At 44.5% G+C, this 22,322-nt stretch overlaps 1 protein-coding gene across 16 annotated transcripts in view; it reads left to right on the top strand.

Annotated features, from left to right (window-relative positions):
- Nucleotides 1-241: 241 nt before the first annotated feature.
- Nucleotides 242-22,322, top strand: part of abi3bpa (ABI family, member 3 (NESH) binding protein a) — a 365,809-nt gene continuing 343,728 nt past the window's right edge. For 11 of the 16 annotated variants that reach the window (XM_086006953.1, XM_086006957.1, XM_086006961.1 and 8 more), the window contains exon 1: nucleotides 244-585. In XM_086006953.1, the coding sequence (XP_085863079.1) occupies nucleotides 507-585 (79 nt within the window). In that variant the 5' untranslated portion in view covers nucleotides 244-506. Of the gene's footprint in view, nucleotides 586-22,322 lie in introns of all 16 variants that reach the window. The other 5 variants (XM_086006967.1, XM_086006963.1, XM_086006969.1 and 2 more) reach the window with 4 other exon arrangements.

Below are 22,322 nucleotides of genomic sequence, written 5' to 3' on the forward strand. Positions count from 1 at the left end.
TCCCACTACCTTTCAACATGTCATTCGAGCGCAGCAATTATATTTCCAGCATTTATCTACATATATGGCAACTCTCCATTGAGGAGTTGAAAAATAGTTTTATGTTTCGCACAATAAAGATCAAACGTAATTAAAATGTAAGTGAAGCTAAAGCTTTGGTCTGCGGGCTTTGCGAGCGCTGTTTGCAAAATGTAACTCCAAGGAGGAGTTTATTTCGACACAGGCGCACGTTTTACATCGATCTCAGAAATCTCCGGTTCAAAATTGATTATTTTCTCTCAATTGCCAGGAGTTATCGGGACCTATTGCAGCAAGGGCGGTTTGGCAGCAAGAACCTACTTTTACCGTTTTCCGAAAGGTTGCCAATTCCCGCCCCCCACAGTGTGACGGCTGACGACGCGGGGTCTCCTCCCACCAGAGCTGATGGTGCCTTACTTTAAGTTTCAGGCTCATTACTGATCCAGATCTCTAAAAGAAAGCTTCACTTAAGTCAGCTCCCACGCAAAATGTCTGTCAAATTTCTTTTCGTTATTTTCGGTGGGATTGTTCTAACCTTGGTGGATAATGCAAGGATTTTGCCAAGAGGTAAGCAATGTGGCCATTCCACTACAATGATGCAAACTTGAATTGCTAAAAATGTCTTAAAAAAATATGAATGCAAGTATTCAATGTTTTGAGTCTTTCTCTCCACCCCTCAGTTTTCTCTCCTCCCCTTCTGCTGCTTGCTGGGGTACAGTTCCATTCTTCATTTGTGAATCTTGATACTGAGTGCTGGCAGGTTATTTGAGTGCTAGAGGCACCATCCTGTCCTCACTGGACTTTCCTATCCCCATATGCACAAACACTTCCATCGTGGAGGTCAGTGGAATCAGAACAGTGAACCCCAGCCGATTTCCACCTCTGCAATCCAGGGCCACTGAGGCCATTTGCAGCTCCCCTACAGTTGCTGCAGTCCAGATCAAGGTACTGAGCACAGACTGTGAACTGAAGCTGGGACTTTGCCAGTCTGTATAGCTCGACTGCTCACTTGCTGAACTATATTGTATGTGTACTCTAAATAATAACTGCAAAAAATTATCTCGCCGTTCTTTTCTGGGAAAAAAATCATTTAAATATTACTTTAGATGTATTTTGAAATGTGCCAAATTGTGCTTTTTCCAAATTAAAGTCGATACTTTTAACTGCAACTCAACACAGGGCCATTTGAGGTGAGGCTGTGATAATAGAATTTACTTCAAATTTGCATCTTTCAAATTGTCCAGGTGCATAATTATTATAAAAATGATCACTTACATGCCGTGTCCACCGCACCCTCAATTGCCTCACATTTATTTGAAGGAATTCAGAATACTTGGATCCTGAAAACCTTGGTCTATTGAAATCAGCATGTAAGCAGGTTAAACTAATGTGATCCATTTGAATACTAAACCGTTATAAAACTGAAGCCAAATTATTAAAATCTGGGACAATTTAATCAGTTATCAGGGCCTGATCATTTCAGAGCTGTACCTTGCATTTGGTGGCGGTGTTGTGGAGGAGGAGGAGACTTTACCTACTTATTGAGGTGAAGGATAGGAATTCTGGGGAATTACCCCCTTTTTCCACTTCTGACATTCAGTGCCAACATCAACACTCCTAGGTCAGGTATAACATGGGTTGATGCAGAGATCTACTCAAGATCCTACATCAGCTTAAACGTTTCAGTTGTTGCAGAGTCTTTGAGTGAGATTGGCAATTTAGTGCCAACTAGTGCAGAGTCATGGACAATATGGACAGCACGGTGGCATAGTGGTTAGCACTGTTGCCTCACAGCACCAGGGACCCGGGTTCAAATCCGGCCTCGGGTGACTGTCTGTGTGGAGTTTGCACATTCTCCCCGTGTTTGCGTGGGTTTCCTCCGGGTGCTCCGGTTTCCTCCCACAGTCCAAAGATGTGCGGGTTAGGTTGATTGGCTATGATAAATTGACCCTTAGTGTTAGGGGGATTAAATACGTGGGGTTACGGGGATCGGGTGGGATATGTGTCGGCGCAGGCTCGATGGGCCGAAATGGCCTCTATCTGCATTGTGGGGTTTCTGTGATTTCTGTGAATATTGTGTTATGGACACATGCCATTAGCTTCAGACTGCCAAAATTGGCTTATTCAGGGCCAATGTAGCAAACAGAGCTGAAATTTTCATCCCATTCAGTCTGGGCTGGATTCAGATATGAAAGCAGCGTGCTAACTCATTCTGCACCCAGTCCCCATGGATTTGTTAACATACATACATTAACTTCAGGTCACAAATTCTGCTATATTTAAACTTTATTTTTGAGCCACCTTACCTGTATGTATATATAAAATTCTTGCGACTCCCCATTTGTCACTCCTATTTATGTTGTCATAATTTAGTAACACTTTTGTGATATTGGTAATACCTAGAAGTAACAATAATGCCAAAATTGTAAAGGTACCTCCTGCTTCTGTTACTTTTAATAGGTAACACTAAAAATTGCTGTTCAGCCCTCCCAGCACTAGTAGTGCTGTGGCATGAGTACCCAGGCCCATCCACCATAGTGTTACAACAAACACAGCTAAAAGATATACCATTCCGTGTGCCAATTCACTTTCTTGCAACTGAATGTAAGAACCTTCCTGTTATAATCATACATTTATCCACTTATCTAAGTATTAATCCTGTATTTATATAGCATTCCTCGTAGATTCATGGAGACACTTGTTCAGTTCATAAAATGTTTAATGTTTCCCTGTATACTGTCTAAATGTTGTAATTATCTTTTTTAAAAGCACTCCTTCCAGATTGACTGTGGGAATCAGTCTAGTGGCACAATTGTGCTGTTGTACATAATGAAGAAGCGAAGTTTGAAGTCCTTTTAAATCTAGGAATAAATTCATCATTGCCGGTCAGGCAGCATCTGTGAATAAAGGAAGCATGTTAACAGTTCAGACATAGTCCTTCATCAGAACTGAACGTCTGTAATATTTTCCAGTTCTGACGAAGGGGCGTGCCTGAAATGTTAGCGTTTTTCCTTTCGTTACAGATGCTGCCTGACTTGCTGAGTATTTCCAGCGTTATATGTTTTTGTTTTTGTTTCAGATATCCAGCAGCGGCAGTGTTTCCTTTTTTTGATAAATTCATCAGCCCTGTAACTCCCAGCAGGGAGCCATGCGTGAAGAGAGCATGGGTCAGAGAACTGGTGCTACAATGCTGTGGCCCTGCCTTCAAGCTACATCCCCCTCAGAACGTGGCTCCCTGCTGGGAGTGCAGGATTGATGAATTTACCTGACAGCAATGTTGCCCAAGAGAAATGGCTGATGAGCCACAAGTGTGGCTAGGGCGACACTGTTTTAGCCACGTGTAATAACCTTTTTAGAAAACGCTTTACATACGCTCAATACCGGTATAGGTACCTCACACATGTATATTTAATTATCAAACATCTGGCACCATTCAACACCCAAGGAAGCAAAGCACTCACAATGATCAAAAATCAATCGCACACTCTGTTTTGTGTCTCAACCATTTTACCAACAAACTCACAGAAAGATTAAAATACACTGCAGCGTTATGTGAATATGAGTATTGAGATCATGTGCCCAATGACAGTGTCTGTTATCCATTTTTGATTTACTAATGCATTTGGCCACATCTGGATTCCCAAATATCCACATGTGGCCAGTGGAGAACAGATTAGACAGCAGTGCCCTATAGAGTCGTTGAATTACTCTTCAAATCACTCTTCAAATCATTGTCGGGAATGCACAATTCAAGGCTAAGCTGCTTGTAATTGAAAACAAATGTTTCAGTTCTTCCATGCAATAAGCTGTTAGTAATACGCAAGTAACCAGCAATCGTGATAGAGATAAAGTAAAATCTTGTCATAGCAAACAGAATTCACAGCAAAAATGATTCCTGCATCTGTCTATCTATCTACCTATCTTGAATAGTCTTTGCATAATACACACAGGATGATTATTTTACATTATTTGAAAAATCATATGAGAATGCACAGATCAAATAATAGTTAATTGTGAGTGGCAACATGCTGTGTTGCAAAATTAGCGTTAGCTGTCTCTGAAGTTCTACCAGGATTCATATACCTGTAGGAGAAATGGAATGTCTCCCCCTTGATGATAGTTCTCAAACATTCTGTCACAGGTTGGAAATGCCATCATAAGTCATGAGTGCTGTTCTGGGTCTTCTCAGTCTGGAGAAGAACTCACTATCATTATTATGGAAGCCGCTATATTTACAGATGGCGCGCACTTTTCTACAATGCTACAGCCCAACAATTTTACGTATTTCTAAAATCGTCCACATTCACCTTAGAGGGCAGATGGGGCCTCAGCTTAACGTCTTATCCGAAAGATGGCACCTCCGACTGTGCAACACATTATGCTATGTTATATAAAATAACATGCGGTGAGGATAATTAAAGACTAATTCAATCTCTGGATGCTGCTGATATTCAAAGACTATTTAAGCTTTAGTTTTGTGGTTCACAATGTCATCAGAGTTCCTTGATTAATTGTAGCTTTTCATCTCCCTCTTCTGTGAAAATGATATCCAACATATTATGGAACTAGACTGCAAAGATAATAATCTATGTAATATAAATACTAGCTCAACATGCGTTTTTTTTTTGGATATGTACAGGTCAAGCTCCAGTGCAGATTCAATTAGCTCAGATATAAACAGGCTTTCAGTCTCTATGTCTACACTAGCAACTATAAAATATCATTTTACTGTAAATGTACAGCTGATTTGCTTTAAAATTGCCAGATAGGGTAAAGAAAGAAAGACTTGCATTTATATAATGCTTTTCACAACCTCAGGACATCCCAAAGTGCTTTATAACCAATTAAATACTTTTGAAGGGTAGTCACCGTTATAATGTAGGAAACATGGCTGCCAATTTTACACAGCAAGATTCCACAAAGAGAAATTAGATCCTGAGCAGAGAATCTGTTTTAGTAATGTTGGTTGAGGGATAAATATTGGCTAGGACACTGGGGAGAACTCCTCTGCTCTTCTTAGAATAGTTCTATGGGATCTTTCACGTTTACCTGAGGGGGCAGACGGGGCTTCAGTTTAATGAGTTATCCGAAATACGACACCTCTGACTGCATCACTGCCTCAGTACTTCACTGAACCAGTACAGTGCTATTTGCTCTGATCTGGTTCAAATTATCCTCCCCTCTTCCTCTATCTCTTCATGCTGATTTAAAGTTGGCTGTGAGGGATAAGCTTTAAATCAAACAACACTATAGTTTATCTCACATCAGATGTGAGATAAACTATAGTGTTGGTTACAGGAAAACTATTTGCATTCAAATTGTTTTTGGACAGAGGTGAGAGTAACCATTGTACGGTTAGTTTCAGTTCAGATCAGTTCAGCCCCAATTTAAACTGATGCCCTTGTACAAATGATGAATATTTGTCCATCTTTCCATCTCTTACCCCGCAAATATTTTTCAGTGTGTTGATCCAAATCAAATCTATTCTGCTCTGCACCTTTGCAGGAGCCAGACAGAACATGTGTTGAATGGTATTGAATTATAAAGCCTGTTGTGGTGTGCCAGACTACACTACTGGATAGAAGGTGTTTAAACCAGCTTCATTAAAATTCACTTACACTAGAACTAACATAATCGGCACAGGGATGTCTGGCTATCAAAATTGATTACATTACATGATGCAGACAATGTGATTTAAATCTGAATTTATCATTGTAGCATGAATAGAACTCCTATCTGACTCTCTGTTCTCTCTCTCCCTCCCTTCCCTTTTTGTATTAACAATAATTCAGCCAGGGAAAATGAAACGTTCAAGCCAACTCACTATCTGGCTTGGCTCACGATCATAGAGAAAAAAAAGGCAACCCAACAGACAAGCTTTGGCAATTACTGACTTTCCCTCAAAAAGTGTTAACAACATATTTTGGAAATACAATACTGTACTGTATAAGATTTAGTAAATATGATAAAGTGAATGTTAGAGAATATTGCACAATCCTTATTATTAAGAAAAATGGCCTCCAAATGAGGTACTCAATGGAAATACATTTAGCCTTTAACACATTTACTAATGTTTCACGTTAATGGAGGTAGTTATAGATCTCAATGTAGTTATTATCAAATTTCTATTTCATAGTTCTCTGTTTATATCAAATTTCATATTTTCAATTTGTCTTGGCTTCAGTTTTGGCTAGGATAGACCTCTGACTCATTTAGACTCTGCTCCACTTTGACAATGTCTCGTTCACTAATTTCTGTTTCCTGGGACCAGTATTCATGCACTGGTGGCAGACGAAAGCTATGCATAACGTTACAGGCCCACACACAATCAGAAGGTTAGTATTTGCAAAAGCACCTTTCAAATTGGTGGCTACTCCATCAAGGCTAATAAACTAGGTCTGTGGTATCCCATGGAGGAGTGAATTACCTTGGGTCCTTTCTTTTGCTCTGCACAGCTGTATATAGGAGGTGTGTTGGTAATATTCAGATTACGCTGTTGCTACCCATACCTCTGGCTCCTGAGGCTGGTGGCTGGTATAATTCGTACTCTGGTCCTGTCTTGAGACTTGCTTAGTTAAAAAATACGGGCCTAGAAATTGGGTTGTTTGCGCCAGCGGTTAGCGCCTTAAGAGACCGAGAATTGGGGCGTTGCCTAATGTTAGGGCGGGCGCAATGAAGATAGCGACAACTCCCATATTGACTATACATTTAACGCCTGCGCTAAGTGTTTGCGCGCGCCCGCGAGTGCAAGCACATAATGACATCATTTCATCATGCAACGCCTTTTAGGGGCGCCTGAGCGGATATTGGGTGGCGCCCGGAGCCTTAACGCCTAGCGCTATTAGTGACTGTTCGAGGGAGCGTTAGCAGGCCCTTCTCGGAGTCGGGGGGCGCTATTTAAAGGGGACAGCTCTAGTATACAAGCTTCAGCCACTTGGCCTGTTCATTGCGATCGTTGGTGGAGAGATTTGGGGAGCTACTGTGGAGCAGAGTTTTTGGATTTTAGCATTAGAGTAATTGGGACCCTCAAACCTGTCCGGAGCAGTTGGAGCACTAGACCTAACAGCCTTCTGACCAACTGGCATCGGAATGGGAGATGCTTTGGAGGGCGACGGGCTTCTGGCCGAACACTATGAAGGGGCAGAAAGATGGCGGGAGAGAGGGCCGGGATTGGCCAGAAGGAGGAGGGGCAATGGAGGTTGCCCAATCCGAGGGTATGCTGCGAGGGTCTTTAGGGGTCATACCTTGACATGTCGGGAGGAGCAGTGTGTGCGAAGGCTCCGAACCGGGATGGACGTTGTTACTGAGCTGTGCCACCTGCTTACTGAGGATCTGCAGCCGCGTCAACGGTGCATGACCTCTCTGTCGGTGGCCGCTAAACTGACTGTTGGCCTCAATTTTTATGGCAACGGATCCTTTCAGTGAGCCATTGGGGACATCGCGATTATCTCTCAGGCTGCAGTCCACTGCTGCATCCGGCAAGTTACAGCTGCCCTTTATAGGAGAAGGCGTCAATTCATCACCTTCCCTCTGACCCTGAAGAAGCAGGCGGAGGAGGAGGAGGAGGAGGAGCATGCGGACGAGGAGGAGGAGGAGCAGGAGGAGGAAGATGGGAGGGCTCCTGAAAGTGGAAGGGACATCCGTCACTGGCTCGTGAGTTGTCTCGAGGCCCCTCTGGCGGAATGATGAGTGTCTTAACTGCTGCGCACTTTGGATGTTAGAAAGCATCTGAAGGCCAGCATCACTGTAATTATTCACGTACACCTTAGCACATTTAAACTTCTCTTTATTGTCACAAAAGTCTTTCCTTACAGCAAAACAACATCATGTCAACAAAAACCATAACAAACGAAATAACAATAAACTCTTCGGCAAAGCCGCCAAACTGAACAAACTTTTCCCAACAATTCCAACAGGTGAGGGTCTCCTTGAGTTTGGCCAAACAAACATCTCAGGACCTCCCTCTACTGCTGGCCCCTTGATGGAGAACAACTTCTCTTTCGCGCTCGGCCCCTTCCCTCCCTGCTGCTCCTACGTAATTGAACCCCAGTGGCGGGGTGAAGGCTGGGGGACGCCTGCTGACTGTCTGGAAGCGCAGAAGCCCCTGATGGACGGCCTGGATGACCTCTGGGCTTGGAGGGTGCGGAGGCTGGCTGCTTGATCTGGCCATGGCTGGAAGCAGTGTGAACTGCAGCTGGTGGCAGCTGGACTGCAGACGTTCCAGCGGTGGCATGAGCAATGGTCACCTGCTGAGAGAGGACACCTGCACCATGGTCGGACGACATACTGGCTCTCAGAGGGGACCGGCTCGGCTCCACCGCCACAAGCAACTGCTCCACTGATTCCTGGCCTCGCGTGGTACTTGAAGGGCCCAGGGTGATCCTAGCTGAGGCAGATAGGGTGGCTGCAGTGAGAGTTCGCGTTGCCTCAATCTGGGTGTGGACGAGGCCGGCAAGTGACTGCGTGGCAGCAGTGAGGACCTGTGAGCCAGGTGCCAGTGCTTCGGAGAAGCCCAGGACAGTTCTTTCCATTGCTTCGGACAAGGCCGGTGCTGACCGCTCCACTGCCTCGGACAAGCCCTGGACAGACCTTTCCAGGGATTGTCCGAAGCCCTGAACAGTCCTTTCCATAGCGGCCTCGAAGCCCTGGACAGTCCTCTCCATTGTTGGTGCAAAGCCCTCGACAGACCTCTCCATTGTTGCCCCGAAGCCCTGGAAAGTCCTGTCCATTGTTGCCCCAAAGCCCTGGAGAGTCCTCTCCATTGTTGCCCCGAAATCCAACACACTCTTTGCCAGTGAATCTATTGACTGAGGCATCCTCCCCACTGCAGCCATCAGCTCAGTGTGCTTGAGCCGGGCCTGGGTGCTCATTTCAGCCAGGCGACGCACCTCCTCTGCACTCTGTGCAGCAGTCATCACTACCTGCCTTGCCCTCTGGGGAGACGGTGGCCGAACTTGCCTACCCCCCTTGCGTTGCTGCATGCCGCTTGGTCCGGCAACTGCCTGATCATCAGAGCCCCCCCCGCCTCCCCTCCAGGGAACTACTATCCCCAGTCTGTACATGTGTATGCTCCTCTGAGATTGGAGCGGATGGGCCGGCTTCCTCCTGATCCTCAACTCCGGAGGCACTGGCACTGGCAGCTTCAGGGCGTCGATCCCCAGTTGGTGATGCATCATCTGAAAGCAGGGAGGTGGAAGAGTGGCTTTAGCAAAAGGACAGGTTGGCGGAAAGGCATGGCAGATTGCGGCAAGGCTCTGACATGGCTGCATACTGAGGAAGCATGCTGGCGGGGGGACCAAGTGGAAGGAAACAGCTGAAAAAGGAGAGAGCCTTACCCTCGCTGTCGGAAATGGGGTCGGCAGCTGCAGAGGTTACAGGACCAGACAGACGCCCTCCAAGAATTTGGTGCACTCTCTCCTCGAGATCCGTCAGAGTGACGACTTGTGGAGGTCCGCCACCGGTTCGACGCTGCTCCCTCCACACCGTCGCCAGCTTGGACTGCAGGGGAAAGAAGGGGAAGTTCTGTAACATGATGCCTTGAGAGATCATCTCATGCCCCCCATGGTGCAACAGCCCTTACATGATGCCTTGAGAGATGATCTCATGCCCCCCATGGTGCAACAGCCCTTACATGATGCCTTGAGAGATCATCTCATGCCCCCCATGGTGCAACAGCCCTTACATGATGCCTTGAGAGATCATCTCATGCCCCCCATGGTGCAACAGCCCTTACATGATGCCTTGAGAGATCATCTCATGCCCCCCCATGGTGCAAGGGCCCTTACATGTGGCCTTGAGAGATCATCTCATGCCCCCCATGGTGCAAGGGCCCTTACATGATGCCTTGAGAGAAATGTCCATGTGTGTGCCCAGAAAGGGCCATAGGTGCTTGCTGACAGATGGCCATTGGGGCATCATGGCAACAGGGTCCTCGAAGTTAGGTGCAGATGGAGGGAATCAGAAGTTTGCATAACCAACACTCACCCTAACGACCCGAGTGAGGTCATTGAATTTTTTCCTGCACTGAACAGGGGTCCTGGTCGCCAAGCTGTTGGAGTTGACCCTCTGAGAAACCTCCCTCCAAGATCGCCGGTAAGCCTTTTGATTCAGCCTCTTGCCATTGTCAGGATACAGAACATCTCGACGGCGCTCAACTGCAGACACCAAGTGGTCCAGGGCCTCAGTGCTGAAGCGCTCTACTCTCTGTCTCACCTTCTCCATCCTCACCAAGCTTGTTGCGCCAGAGAAGGGCGAGCGCCGATTCTGAGGCCTACAGGGCGTTGAGTGTAGCAGCTCAGGCTGACTGACCCACCCCTTTAAGAGCCGGCCGGCGCCTGGAAGTCTCGTGGTTATCGGTAATTGAGATCACCTGCGCTGCGCCCGTCCGCGACGATATTGGGTAGCGCCTGAACTTTTGCGCCTTAGGAGCCCCGTGCAACGTCTGAGTTAGCGCCTCAATCCCCTTTGGGGGCGATGCAACCCAATATCTCGCCAGGCAGCGATAAGTTTCATCTGGCTATAAACTTTGCGCAGTGCCAGTTCTAACGCCTCCAGCGGGGCTATACCCAATTTCTAGGCCACAGTGTCTTAAAAACATAACTTCTTGACTGTAGTTCAGTAGTAAGCATGCTACATTAGTTTAAGAACATATTTCATTTTGACATTTTTATGGCGATATGGAAGAAATTGCTTCAATCTTCCCACTGATTTGCACAGCCATTTGTCAGGACACAGAAAATAAAGTGACCAGAAAAGCATAACAGGCCAGCACTAGACTATCTATATTTAATTGTTGAAGTTGATCTGGGCTGTGTCAGCAGTCTTGATTAGAATACAATTTGTATACTTGGATGCAAGTCAGGCACAATCATTGCATAATGTCTTCATCCTTGTCATGCCTGGTAGGCAATGCACACACACCAAATTAAAATGCATTTTGTTTTATCACTGTGACTTTAACACAAAATAATAAAAATATAGGTCCTATCTGCAGTTCATAAATCATTTTTATACTGAACGTGGAAAAGTATTATAAATGTATAATGCTAACATTACCTGACATGAAAATACAGAGGAGATAGTATGAGCCAGTGTATATTAATGCAGATTTATATTTTGTGTTGTGGATGATCCCATCAGTGATGAGCAATGACCGTTCCAGACATTTACCAAATTGAATTATCACCTGACATACTCCTACTTATTCTGTCCTACACAACCAATCTCAGACTGAACTCAGTGAATATCTCCCCCGCGCCACCTCTCTTTCCCCCCGCAAAAAAAGTATCAGTCTCTCATGGCTACCAACTCCTTGTGATTATTATAAAATGGATTGATATTAAATATCCAAAAAGTGAACAACTCCAATTTTTTCAGAGATCTACAAACCTTTCAAATCTGATTTATGACAATTTGGTGTTCAAAGCCAAAAAGTGTTGATATTGAACCTTTGTTGCAGAAGTGTTGCTTCCCTTTTCTACAAATCTAATCTTTCTCTTTGTACATGTGACAGATGAAGCTGAGCTACGTGTCAAAAGATAATAGTGTCAGAAATGCTGCTTTATTTCTGATATTGGAATTATGGAGACAACATAGATGCTGATGAAACTGGTTACTTAGCTATAAGCATTTCTCTATTTTTGGAGGGAGCTTAACTACAAGGTATCCAAAACGTCACACATGGGTATAATTTGTTTTCTTAATAGGACTTCAGTGGGAAGATCACCAAAATAAAAATTAGCCTTTGATTCTGACATACTTGCAGTCTGGCACTATTTATTTTCATAAAACTTTACTAATTTGCAGGCTCTTGTTGTTGGGGTAAAGTGATACAGACAGATATAATTCATGAACAAAACTTATAGGCCTTGAAATTCCTTTAGTCTAATTTTCAGACCTAAAATGGGCTCCGTGCACCCCAGCCAGGAGGCCCGACCCAAAATTGAGCCTCAGGCCTTATTAATATTAATTGGGCGCGCACCCAGTGCCTGTTAAACCTCCACAGTCAGATCGTTTGAATAAAATGAATATTAGGCCGCTTGCCCCGCCAGCAACAGCCCAAAGGTACGGCGGGGGGCGGTTGGTGGGGTGGTGGGAAGTGACACGGCCATGGAGGTGGGAGTGTGTGGGAAACTATGGCGTCGGGGAGCACTCCTGCTCCACAAGAGGGTTAAAAACATTTTTAAACTTAAGGGGGAATTTTTCGGGGGGTCAGGAGGCATGTTTGGTGGCGGGTCAGGTGGGAAATGTTTTTTCTGACAGCAGGTCGGGAACCCTCTGTCAACCCGCCGCCACACTAGTTTCCTAGATGTCGGGTGTGTCATCGCTAAACAGACCGACATCAAACGGCGGAGGAGGCAACTTAGATGCTTGTTAACAGGCACTTAACTATTTTAAGCTCACCTTTAAATTTTATGAGTTCGCCCACGGGTTCCCTGCTGCTCGAAGATCACGTCAGGTAAGCAGGTCGGGAGACGTGTCACCATGGGATCATTTCTTAACTTGACAGCTGCAAATGTTCTATCAAAGCTCCCATTTTATAGCTGTTCATTTTCCAAGGTCAGAAGCTGTTGCTTACTGCATTTGGAAGACAGATTGAGCTTTATGCAGCTTGCGAGTGTTTGGAGCAAACGCTCTATCCAGTGTCATCTAATTGGAACAATCAATCTCACCACTGACAGATCGCTTCTGTCATCTCAACTTCACCTGCCATCTATTCCATCAGCATCAGCGCCCTTGAAACTATCTCACCTTGGTCCTCAGAATCCCACCACGATCAGCCCCAATACCAGCGGCATCAGGCACACCAGCAGCACCAACAACAACACCAACCTTCTCCACAATCACCTGATGCTGCACAGGACACAGGGCATCAGCACCCGTGCACATTGTTGCCCGGGACGCCAGGGATGGCCTCACCATAGTCAGATTTACTTCACTTGAAGCTATATACCCTGGTTGCCACGTGATGCACCAGGTTGGCACCACCCCACACCAACACCATAAAGCATCCCTACAATGCCCAAGCCATTCGTTTCACACTCATGACCATTGAAGGGGGTACCGTTATGTCTCACCATTCACTACAACTCACTAAGGTACTTCCAAAGGTGCACACAAATTTGTCCAAGGAAGCAAAGTGTTGAAAATAAAGATTTCAATGTTTGACAGCACATTAACAGAAACTTCACATGAACATTGCATAAAACACCTATGTGTGTAGTTAGTTAGTATGATTGCACTAGGATGAGGGTGAGTGTGAAGGATGGTTAGTGAGATGGGGAAATGATAATGTAGATAGAGAGGGATGGGTGGAGGTGCAGGGTAAGTTGGTGTGAGTAAGGATGTGCAGGAGTAGGGTAGGGAAGGCAGAGAGATGGGGGTGTGATGAGTGGCACAGCAGGATGAGGTTGAGTGTGGCTTTGCAGTAATGTTTCGTGATCTACTGAGATCATTGAAAGGTTTGCGCCACTGCAGCCTGGTCCTCCTGACCACATCCCTGCTTGTGTCCTCCTCTGCAATGTGTTGATCTCCTGGGGAGGTCTCTTCCGCCCATTGGAAGGGAAGAGAACCTCCCTGCGTGCTGTGACTCCCTCCATAAGCATATGCAGGGAGTTATGGGAGAGCCTGGGTGCAGCCTTGCACCTCTGTGCAGTGATTGTCAGCGTTTGCAGCACCTCAATGCTGTCGAACACTGACAGCACAACTGTCAAAATCAATTTGTGCATGGTCCCTTTAAGGAAACCGGTTGATGACGCGTCATCAAGTGATGTCATTAGACCCGCTTCCTTCAGTTGGCCGGGAAACGCGTTGGGCAGGCTTAACAAGCCCAATCAGCGTATGATCACTTTGGACAGCGGGCTGGAGCCAACAGCGGGGTTGCAACCCACCACCGACCCCGGCCGCACCGGACCCGCTGAGGTAGGGGAAATCGCAGCCTTACAGAATCCTGAATGGAGCAGACCTGGCTCCTATTGTGCTCAATCTTAACCAGGTTCTACAAGGGGGCCTAAAATAGATACTTGGCCCATCATTTCCATATGTAAGGGGCCGAATGCTTGCTTTAAGGACGCCTACAAAGCCACCTTTACTGATATGGCGGCACTCGCAGTGGAACTTTTATTCCAGTCAGTAAATGGTATGTATTTGAAGTCACTCTGAATCCCCTAGCTTATAGCTGCATCATGGAGATAGGTATGGAATGGCATCATTGATAACCGTGACAATTTACCATGACATGATTGATCTGTAAGTGGAACATGTCTTGCCGTGAGGAATTGTGTAAAGAAGGCAGTTCTTTGATACTTGTAAAAAGAAAATCAGAGTGAATTTAAAGAAGTTACTCACCTGTTAAAATGTAAATATGTTTTTGCTCATTTATATTCATATAATTGTAAAGCAAGCTTGGATATGTTCACTTATCTCGTACTAAAGATACTATTTGGCTATGCTGCTGCTGCAGTTTATATTGCTTTGACCATGCCAGACCAGAATGTATCGCTGATCTTTACTGCAGATGGAGGCAGTTGCAGTAAGTAGTGTGAAAAATGGAAACATTAAGCAAATAAGACAAATTATTCTGAGTACCCGAAGGTGAAGAGAAGTAAACCTCCTTATACACTTCTTTAGATTTTGTACTGGTGCAAGTGCTCATTTTAACATTGAATCGAAAGCTGAGTGCGACTAGCAACAAGTTAGAAAATGTTTTTCAGTATTGTTTGCGAATTGTTGTCAGCTGGAAGTCATCTATGCAATACCACCATGGGCAATAGAACAGAGACTCATTTTCAGACATCACAAGAACAGGATATAGTCTGTGAAAATGATTATCAGAATGGAAAATAAACTTCTCCCAATTTTGGAAAATGCTTTCAGTTCAAGGGCATAATGAAACAAATACGGAGTGTGATTTTTGGATATAAAATACAATATGGCCTCATAGGTTGCAAAAGTCAATAATTAGAAATGCAAAGAGCCTTCCATTTTGTTAATATAACCTGTTCTTGGTCACATCTGTCACATGTTTTTTGGTTTAACATCTCACCCGAAAGACAGCACCTCTGATAGTGCAGCACTCCCTCAGTAGTGCACTGGAGTGTCAGCTTAGATTTGTTGTGCTCAAGTCTCTGGAGTGGGATTTGAACCCACAACCTTCTGACTCAGTGGTGAGAGTGCTACCCATTTAAAGAAAAACATTTTTTTTTAAATTAATATTCTTTATTGAACATTAAGAACATTTACAACATCGTGATCATTTCATTGTGTCATACAATTCCATTCCGCCGCTCTGCACAGCCATTCCGCCACCACATTTTAACATCAAAACCTGAAGTTTAATTTGTCTCCTGTAACATATATTAATCGATTGTACTTTAAAAATTGATTGTAAAATACTATCTTTAAATTCCTTTCTGAATAAAACATCCACAGAGCCTTATAATGATCTTTTAGCTTATATTTAAAATACTCTTTTAGATTGATTCTCCTCCCCTTAAAAAACAGAGCATTCCTTCTTTGCACAATCACAAATCTAGCCAAACTGAACATTAAATTAATTGCCGCTCCGCTAGACTCGGGCAGACTCTCCTGCAATCCCCATCTCAAAATGGAGTCCCACGGGATTCCCATTCTCGCTCTTCGGTCCCCACCCAGCAAAAAAACTTCACACAATTGTCGAACATAGTACTTAAAGTCATTTAACTGCAGACATAACACCAGTAAATGGGACAGAGTCTCATCCCGTGTCCCACACATTGGGCAAGTTGCCCCCTCCACTCGCCCAATCTTGCACAAGACAGTCATGGTAAAAATCCGGTTATGAGCCAATTTGAAATCCAGTTCAATCCACTCTGGACATTTAAAATTCGCCCACACTCCTTTCCAAATCCTGTTGCAGTCCAGCTGTGGGTATATACTCTGCCAAAACTCCTGACCAGCAGGTGTCTTGAATCTCCATTCTCTAAATATCTCATGGAAATCTCGAGTATTACAGTTGTCAAATTGGACCACCTCTCCCCCTTTCTCCAGCAGAAAGCTTGGAAAAGCGGGACGCATTTTACTTCCTCTGGAGATTTCCGCACTTATTTCTTCCATCTAATCCTGTGGCATTGCCCTCACAATCTTCTCATACATGATCCCTATTGCTTTTTCCTCTACCTCCTGATTCTCCTCCCACACCATGTCCCTCACTATCGCTTCCGGCAACCAACCTGGAATTACCTCGTATATAATACATCTTTCACACATATAATACCAGCTTTTATAAAAGTTTGATTAAATAAAACCTCTCCTTCGATGTTGACCCACCTATTCAAAAATAAGGGCTGTTCTAAAAATTCCGCAGCCCCCTTGGGCATAAACTTCACACTTTTTAAAAATTGGGCACAAGTCTCTACAACCCCCTTATAAAACCTAGGGAGAAGTTTAATCAATTTCAAAAACATATTATTGTATTCCATATACAATATCCCCTGCCCTCCTATCCCACTTAGTTTTAAAAAATGCTCAAAACAACTCTTCCAAAAACTTGTATTTGACTTCTGAAGAAATCTCTTCACCCATTTGATTCTAAAGGATTTTTTCTTCAAATCAATATCTGGGAAATTGAGTCCTCCCTGATTTCTCTGTCCAATGATGGTATTGTAAGCCACCAAGGCTGGTTTCCCTTCCCATGAAAACCTTACACAAGCCTCTCGGATGGACTTTTCCGCCCACTCAGGAATATCCTCCACCGTCAATAAGTACCATAGCTTAGATAGCAGGAGAGTGGACACCACTGTCGCTCTTCCTTGCACTTTCAACCACCTTCTTTCCCATCTTCTCAAAATCTTTGTAATTTTCATAATCTTCGGTTCCCAATTTAATCGATCTACTTCATCCCTGTCTTTCTTGCACCCCATATGCACCCCCAGAACTTCCAAAACCTCCACCACCTTAAAGGGACTTTCCCCCAACCATTCCCTCCTACCCCTTCCTGCAACCAGGCATTGGGACTTACTATAATTCACTCTGGCTCCTGAAGCTCTACAATATTCCTCCACTACATCCATAGCTTTCCTCACTGACTCCCCATTTCTCAATGTTAAGGTTGTGTCATCTGCATATTGGTGTATCACCGACACCAGCCCAGAACTTGGAACCACAATCCCAGCTACACCTTGTTTCTTTCGCATCATGTAACCTAATGGTTCTGCTACCAATGTGTACAACAATGGGGACAGTGGACAACCCTGTCTCACTGATCTCTGTATCGGAAAATACTTGGATAAAAAACCATTACATTTAACACAGCTAAATATGTTTGAATAAAAAATCCTTATCCACTCAATGAAATTGTCCCCGAAGCCAAATACTTCCAAAACCTTCAATAAAAACTCATGAGAGACCCATCAAAGGCTTTCTCTTGATCTATCTTTAATACATAAGCCTCTCTCCCACTCTTCCATGAGCTCTATCGCATCTCAGATTGAGACCACAGAGTCTGCGATGTCCCGGCCTATGACTCCATAGGACTGAGAGGGCAAAACTATCTGCGGCAACACCTCCTTCATAGGATTTGCCATAACCCTCCCCAAGATCTTATAATCCACATTTAATAATGTGATGGGCCTCCAATTCTTCAGATCCCTTCTATCCCCTTTATTTTTATAAGCTAAGCTTATGACACCTCTCCTCATAGATGGGGCCAGGCTTCCCTCAATTTTAATTTCCTTAAAAACTAAGAGCAATGGACTTAAAATCTCAAAAAATTCTTTATAAAATTCTGCACTTAGTCCATCGGACCCTGGACTTTCCCCCCCCCCCCTTCATTCCACTTATTGCTACTTTTATTTCCGCTAATCCTACTTCTTTGTCACACATGCTTCTCTCATCCACCTTTAAACCCTCTTCAATAAAAGCACTAACCTTCTCCATTGCCAAATTGGAAATGTCTTCTTTTGTATATAACTTTTGATAAAAGCTGCTAGCCGCCTCTAAAATCTCCCCACTTTCATGAATGATCTTCTCCCCAACCTTCAACTCTCCAATTAATGATAATCTCTGTCGCAGCTTCTCTTGCTCTAGAAAATATCTAGTGCATCTTTCGCCCTCCAATGCATCTCTAGCCTTTGCACGGAGAATGGCCCCCTTGCATTTTTCAGCTTGCAATAATTCCCACTCTTCCTTTAGCACCCGGAACTTAGTCTCAGCTCCCTTATCCCCTCTGTCAACTGCTTTACAGACATCTGTAAACCTTTTGTTTATATTCTCTTCTCGACGCCGGTTAGCTGCCACTCTCTTTTTCCCATAACATACCGAAAAAACTTTTACCTCATATTTGAAATTGTCCCACCAAACTCTTCTTTCTTTCAAGAACAAAGGTTCCTTCCGAGCATTCTTTATTATATTTAAAATCACTTCTTTATAAGCAATTTCTTTCGGGTATTGATTATTTAAAATCCACAGCCCTGAACCAATCTTAACCCTGCTGTTCCTAATTCTAAGAACCAAAGCTGAGTGGTCACTAAAAAATACTTTTTAATAATAAATCTCCATCACCTCAGAACTTAACCCTTCTCGCATTAACACAAAATCTATTCGGCTCTGTTTTAAAACATCACCCACCCAACCTGTTCTGGAGAACTCCCTTTTTATGGGGTTCCGGTCCCTCCATAAGTCTCTCAAATTTAAATTTGCCATCATTTTTACAATCATCCCTCTGGAGTTATCATCCTTAAAGGTCATCTGGGCTGAAATGTCCATCCGAGATAAAAATACATTAAAATCCCCCACTATACAAGGATTTTCCACCTTTACCACTTCAGTGAATAACCCCTGAAAAAACTCGCGACGCTTGCAATGGTCGTTCGGTGCATAGATATTAAAGAGATTGCAATTAAATTCCTCCATTTTTACCCTTAGCCGTAAAAATCTCCCCTCAGTGTCCTTGTCCACCAAGGCAACGTTCTCTTTTATGGACGGACTCACCAAAACAGCCACCCCTCTACGGTTATTGTTTGCACAACTTGCAAACACCTCTCCCTTCCAAACCTTCTGAACTCTTTCTAGGATATCCTCATCCCAAAAGGTTTCTTGCAGACACAACAAGTCCGTGCCTTTAAAACCCTGCAACAACTGTTGTAATTTCTTCTCACCCCTCAGTCCGTTCACATTAATCGAGACCAATGTAATCATGGCTCCGAAGAAGGGAAGTATGCCTGATAATCTCCCCATCATTTAATCTCTGGCCCTTCCCTCCTCTCATGCTCCTTCCCAACTTTTCGGCCAGCTGTTGCTTTTTCCTGCAGCCTCCGACTCTTTTTCAACCCCTATTTGAACCTTCCCTGCTGTTTCAGCCTCTTCCTTGCATTAAGTTTGGGCCAAGGAGCTGCCCTTTCTCCCTCCTCCTGCCCCTCACTAACCTTTCCCTTTCCACATGATGCCACCCCACCCCCCACTTCCATGTCCCTGTCCCCCTCTAATTCCTCACTCTCAAGCTCTTCTGTAACCCTCTGTGCCTGCTCCCCATCAGATACATAATCCTGCTCCCCGTCAGATACATCTTCTCCCATAGAGAGTCTTCCTGCTATTGTGGTTTCTCCAACGGTGCCGCTCCCTTCGACCTCATCTCCACCTCTGACCCTTGCTCCCTGATCCTTCTCTCTCTGGGACAATGGCGCACTTATATTGTTCCCATCTGGCGGCTTTGTCTCACCGCTCCCGTCCTGCTGCCCCTTTAAGGCTCCTGCCTCTTGCACCCTCTCCTTGTCTTGCCCCCTCCTGCTCACCGAGATGTCCGACTCCCTGTCTTTCTTTGGAGTACTTACATTTACCACACACCCCGCTCCCGCCTCCTCTCCCCCCGCGGACACCAGATTCTTTATGGAGAGCTGAACCGTATTAAGGCTCGAGTCTGCACTCGACCCTTGCTGCCCGCTGCTGTCTTTGTTCTTTTCCAGTGTACTTGGTGTGTTTTCCACCATCTCTATCCTGTTATCTGCTCCACAATTCTCTGCCTCTTCCTGTGCTCTTTTCTCCTTCAATTTACCAGCGGTATCCTCCGACTGCTCCGCTCCTCCGGCCGTTCCACTCACACCTCCTGCTCCTTCTCCCATCTCCTCGTCACTCATAGAGCTTCCTTCTGCCTCACACTCACAGCTGGGTGGGGCCTTTGTGACACACCCCACAGCTCTCTGCCTTGCAGCTCCGAGCGATGTGTCCAGATTCGCCGCAATTATAACAGTACAAGTCTGGACAGTTTCTTACAAGATGGTCGTGTCCAAGACAATAATAACAAACCTTCACTTGGTTATCATGCAGTACTCGGAAGTACTGCACTCCTTCCATTGTCTCGAATTTCATGCTGTACGGTAATGACTTGACCCCCTCTGGGAACCGCACCTTTACGTAACGGGTTCCATCTGCTACCCATGTTCCTGGATAGTATCTCTTTATTGCTGAGCAAATTTTAATGTCCCACAACTCCAACTTTTTGATTAGCACATCGTCATCAATATAAACTGGCAAGTTTAAGAATGAGACCACCACCTCTTCCGAATATAGCAGAGATACCTCCAAGAACTTATCGCCAACTTTCAAACTGAGTAAAAGTCTTTCCACCTCCTCTCGGTCACTGACCATCACCTCGAACCCAACATTTGGTTGGCAGGCAAAGCAGCTTCCCTCGCCACAGTCCTCATGTACCGCTTGGATAATATCCCAAGCTCATATCTCCTTATCCTTGCACTGAACCACCACCGTGTTTTCTTTTCCAAACCTCCTGGGGTCCTGGCCCAAATCTTTGGGCCTTTTTCTTTCCCTTCCAACCACAGTTTCTCCCCTAATTAAATTCATCTTGGAAACACTGTCCTCTGAGGGGCCCGGCACTCCGGACCCCTCAGCAGCCATCTGGCTGTTGTTTATGGGCCAAAAAGGCCCTAAAACCTGAAAACAAAAACCCACCACCAACTTTTTACAAACTCACTCCAATTCCCTGCTGCAATCAGGCAACCAGTAACACCTGCTCACTCCTAGCCCCTCCCACCTAGAGTGTGCTACCCACTGAGCCACGGCTGACACCAAAGGTTGTGAATGGCAAATTTAGGACAGATCTCAAGAAGTATTTCTTTACACAGAGGCTGATCAAACTGGAATGGGTTGTAGGGACACTAGACTTGCTTAAGAAACACAGGATGCTGCAATGGGAAGACAAATGGGTTGGTAATCTGGAAAGATGAGATCAAATTGGCTAAATGGCCTTCTTCATCCAAACCTATCTTGTGATTAACTTCTGCTGTGGTTATTTGATTTTTTTTAATCGCACATTTCATACAATTTCACATTCTATGAACAATGTGCATGTACAACTAATGGAAGTTAAATAAATATTAATACAATCATTTGGGTAAAATCAAATTGACTTCAAAATGCAAAGCATGCACAGTAAAAAATAACTTAATAGCTTAACCATGTGTAGCTGGTTCTCAATAAATATTCCTCTCCGATTAAGTATACACAGGATAAGTGTGATAGATTATGTAGTCAATTCTACAGGAGCGCACTGTTGAATGGGTCAGTGAAAGAACTAATGTTCTACACATTGCTTCAGTAACTGTTTTGCAGCTGCTGTGTCTCTATGGAAACTGTTGTAGTGAGGACCTTTAAGATCATTATTAGTGAGATCATTTGCCTTGTAACATCAAATTATTTTGACATGTTCCAGTGAGAAAACTGTTTTAATTTGGCTCCAGGCAGTATTAAACCATACTTTATTTTCCTAAAACCGTGCAGACAACTGTTTTCATAAATGCAAGGTTGCTGCTCGGCATTTTCATCAGACGCTTCATGCAAAGCTATGATAGTTTTAACATAAGTCACATGATAGCCAGTTGACAACAATCTGGGCCCACAGCAAACACTGCTTCTAATTTGGCACTGAATTGACAGCCTCAGTCAAAGAGGCCACAGAATAGCTGGTGTGGGAAATGGAAAAATGGTGCAATACGGGATGCTCTTCTGAGGGCGAGGCTGAAGCGTACTAGTGAGGCAGAGTGCAGAGAGGCATTGCTCTGCATCTAATCTATCAGAGGCCAAGGAGTGCTTAACACTGAGTGCTGAAAGTGGAAAATCTTTCGTCCCTGAACACTAACGCCTCTCACTTTGTTCAGCACAAAATTCACAAAGACTAAATAAGGAAATAGCAAAACGACCAACAAAAACAAGGGGTTGTATTTCAACTCCTTTCAGGCAGCACACAGACATATTTACAAATAATGCGATCATCAGGCATAAGCAGCAAATCTACTTTGTATCATGCATGTCAACTG

This window comes from Somniosus microcephalus, chromosome 14, assembly GCF_052327205.1.
Source record: "Somniosus microcephalus isolate GS21.2 chromosome 14, FLI_Smic_1.0, whole genome shotgun sequence".
Taxonomy (NCBI): Eukaryota; Metazoa; Chordata; class Chondrichthyes; order Squaliformes; family Somniosidae; genus Somniosus; species Somniosus microcephalus.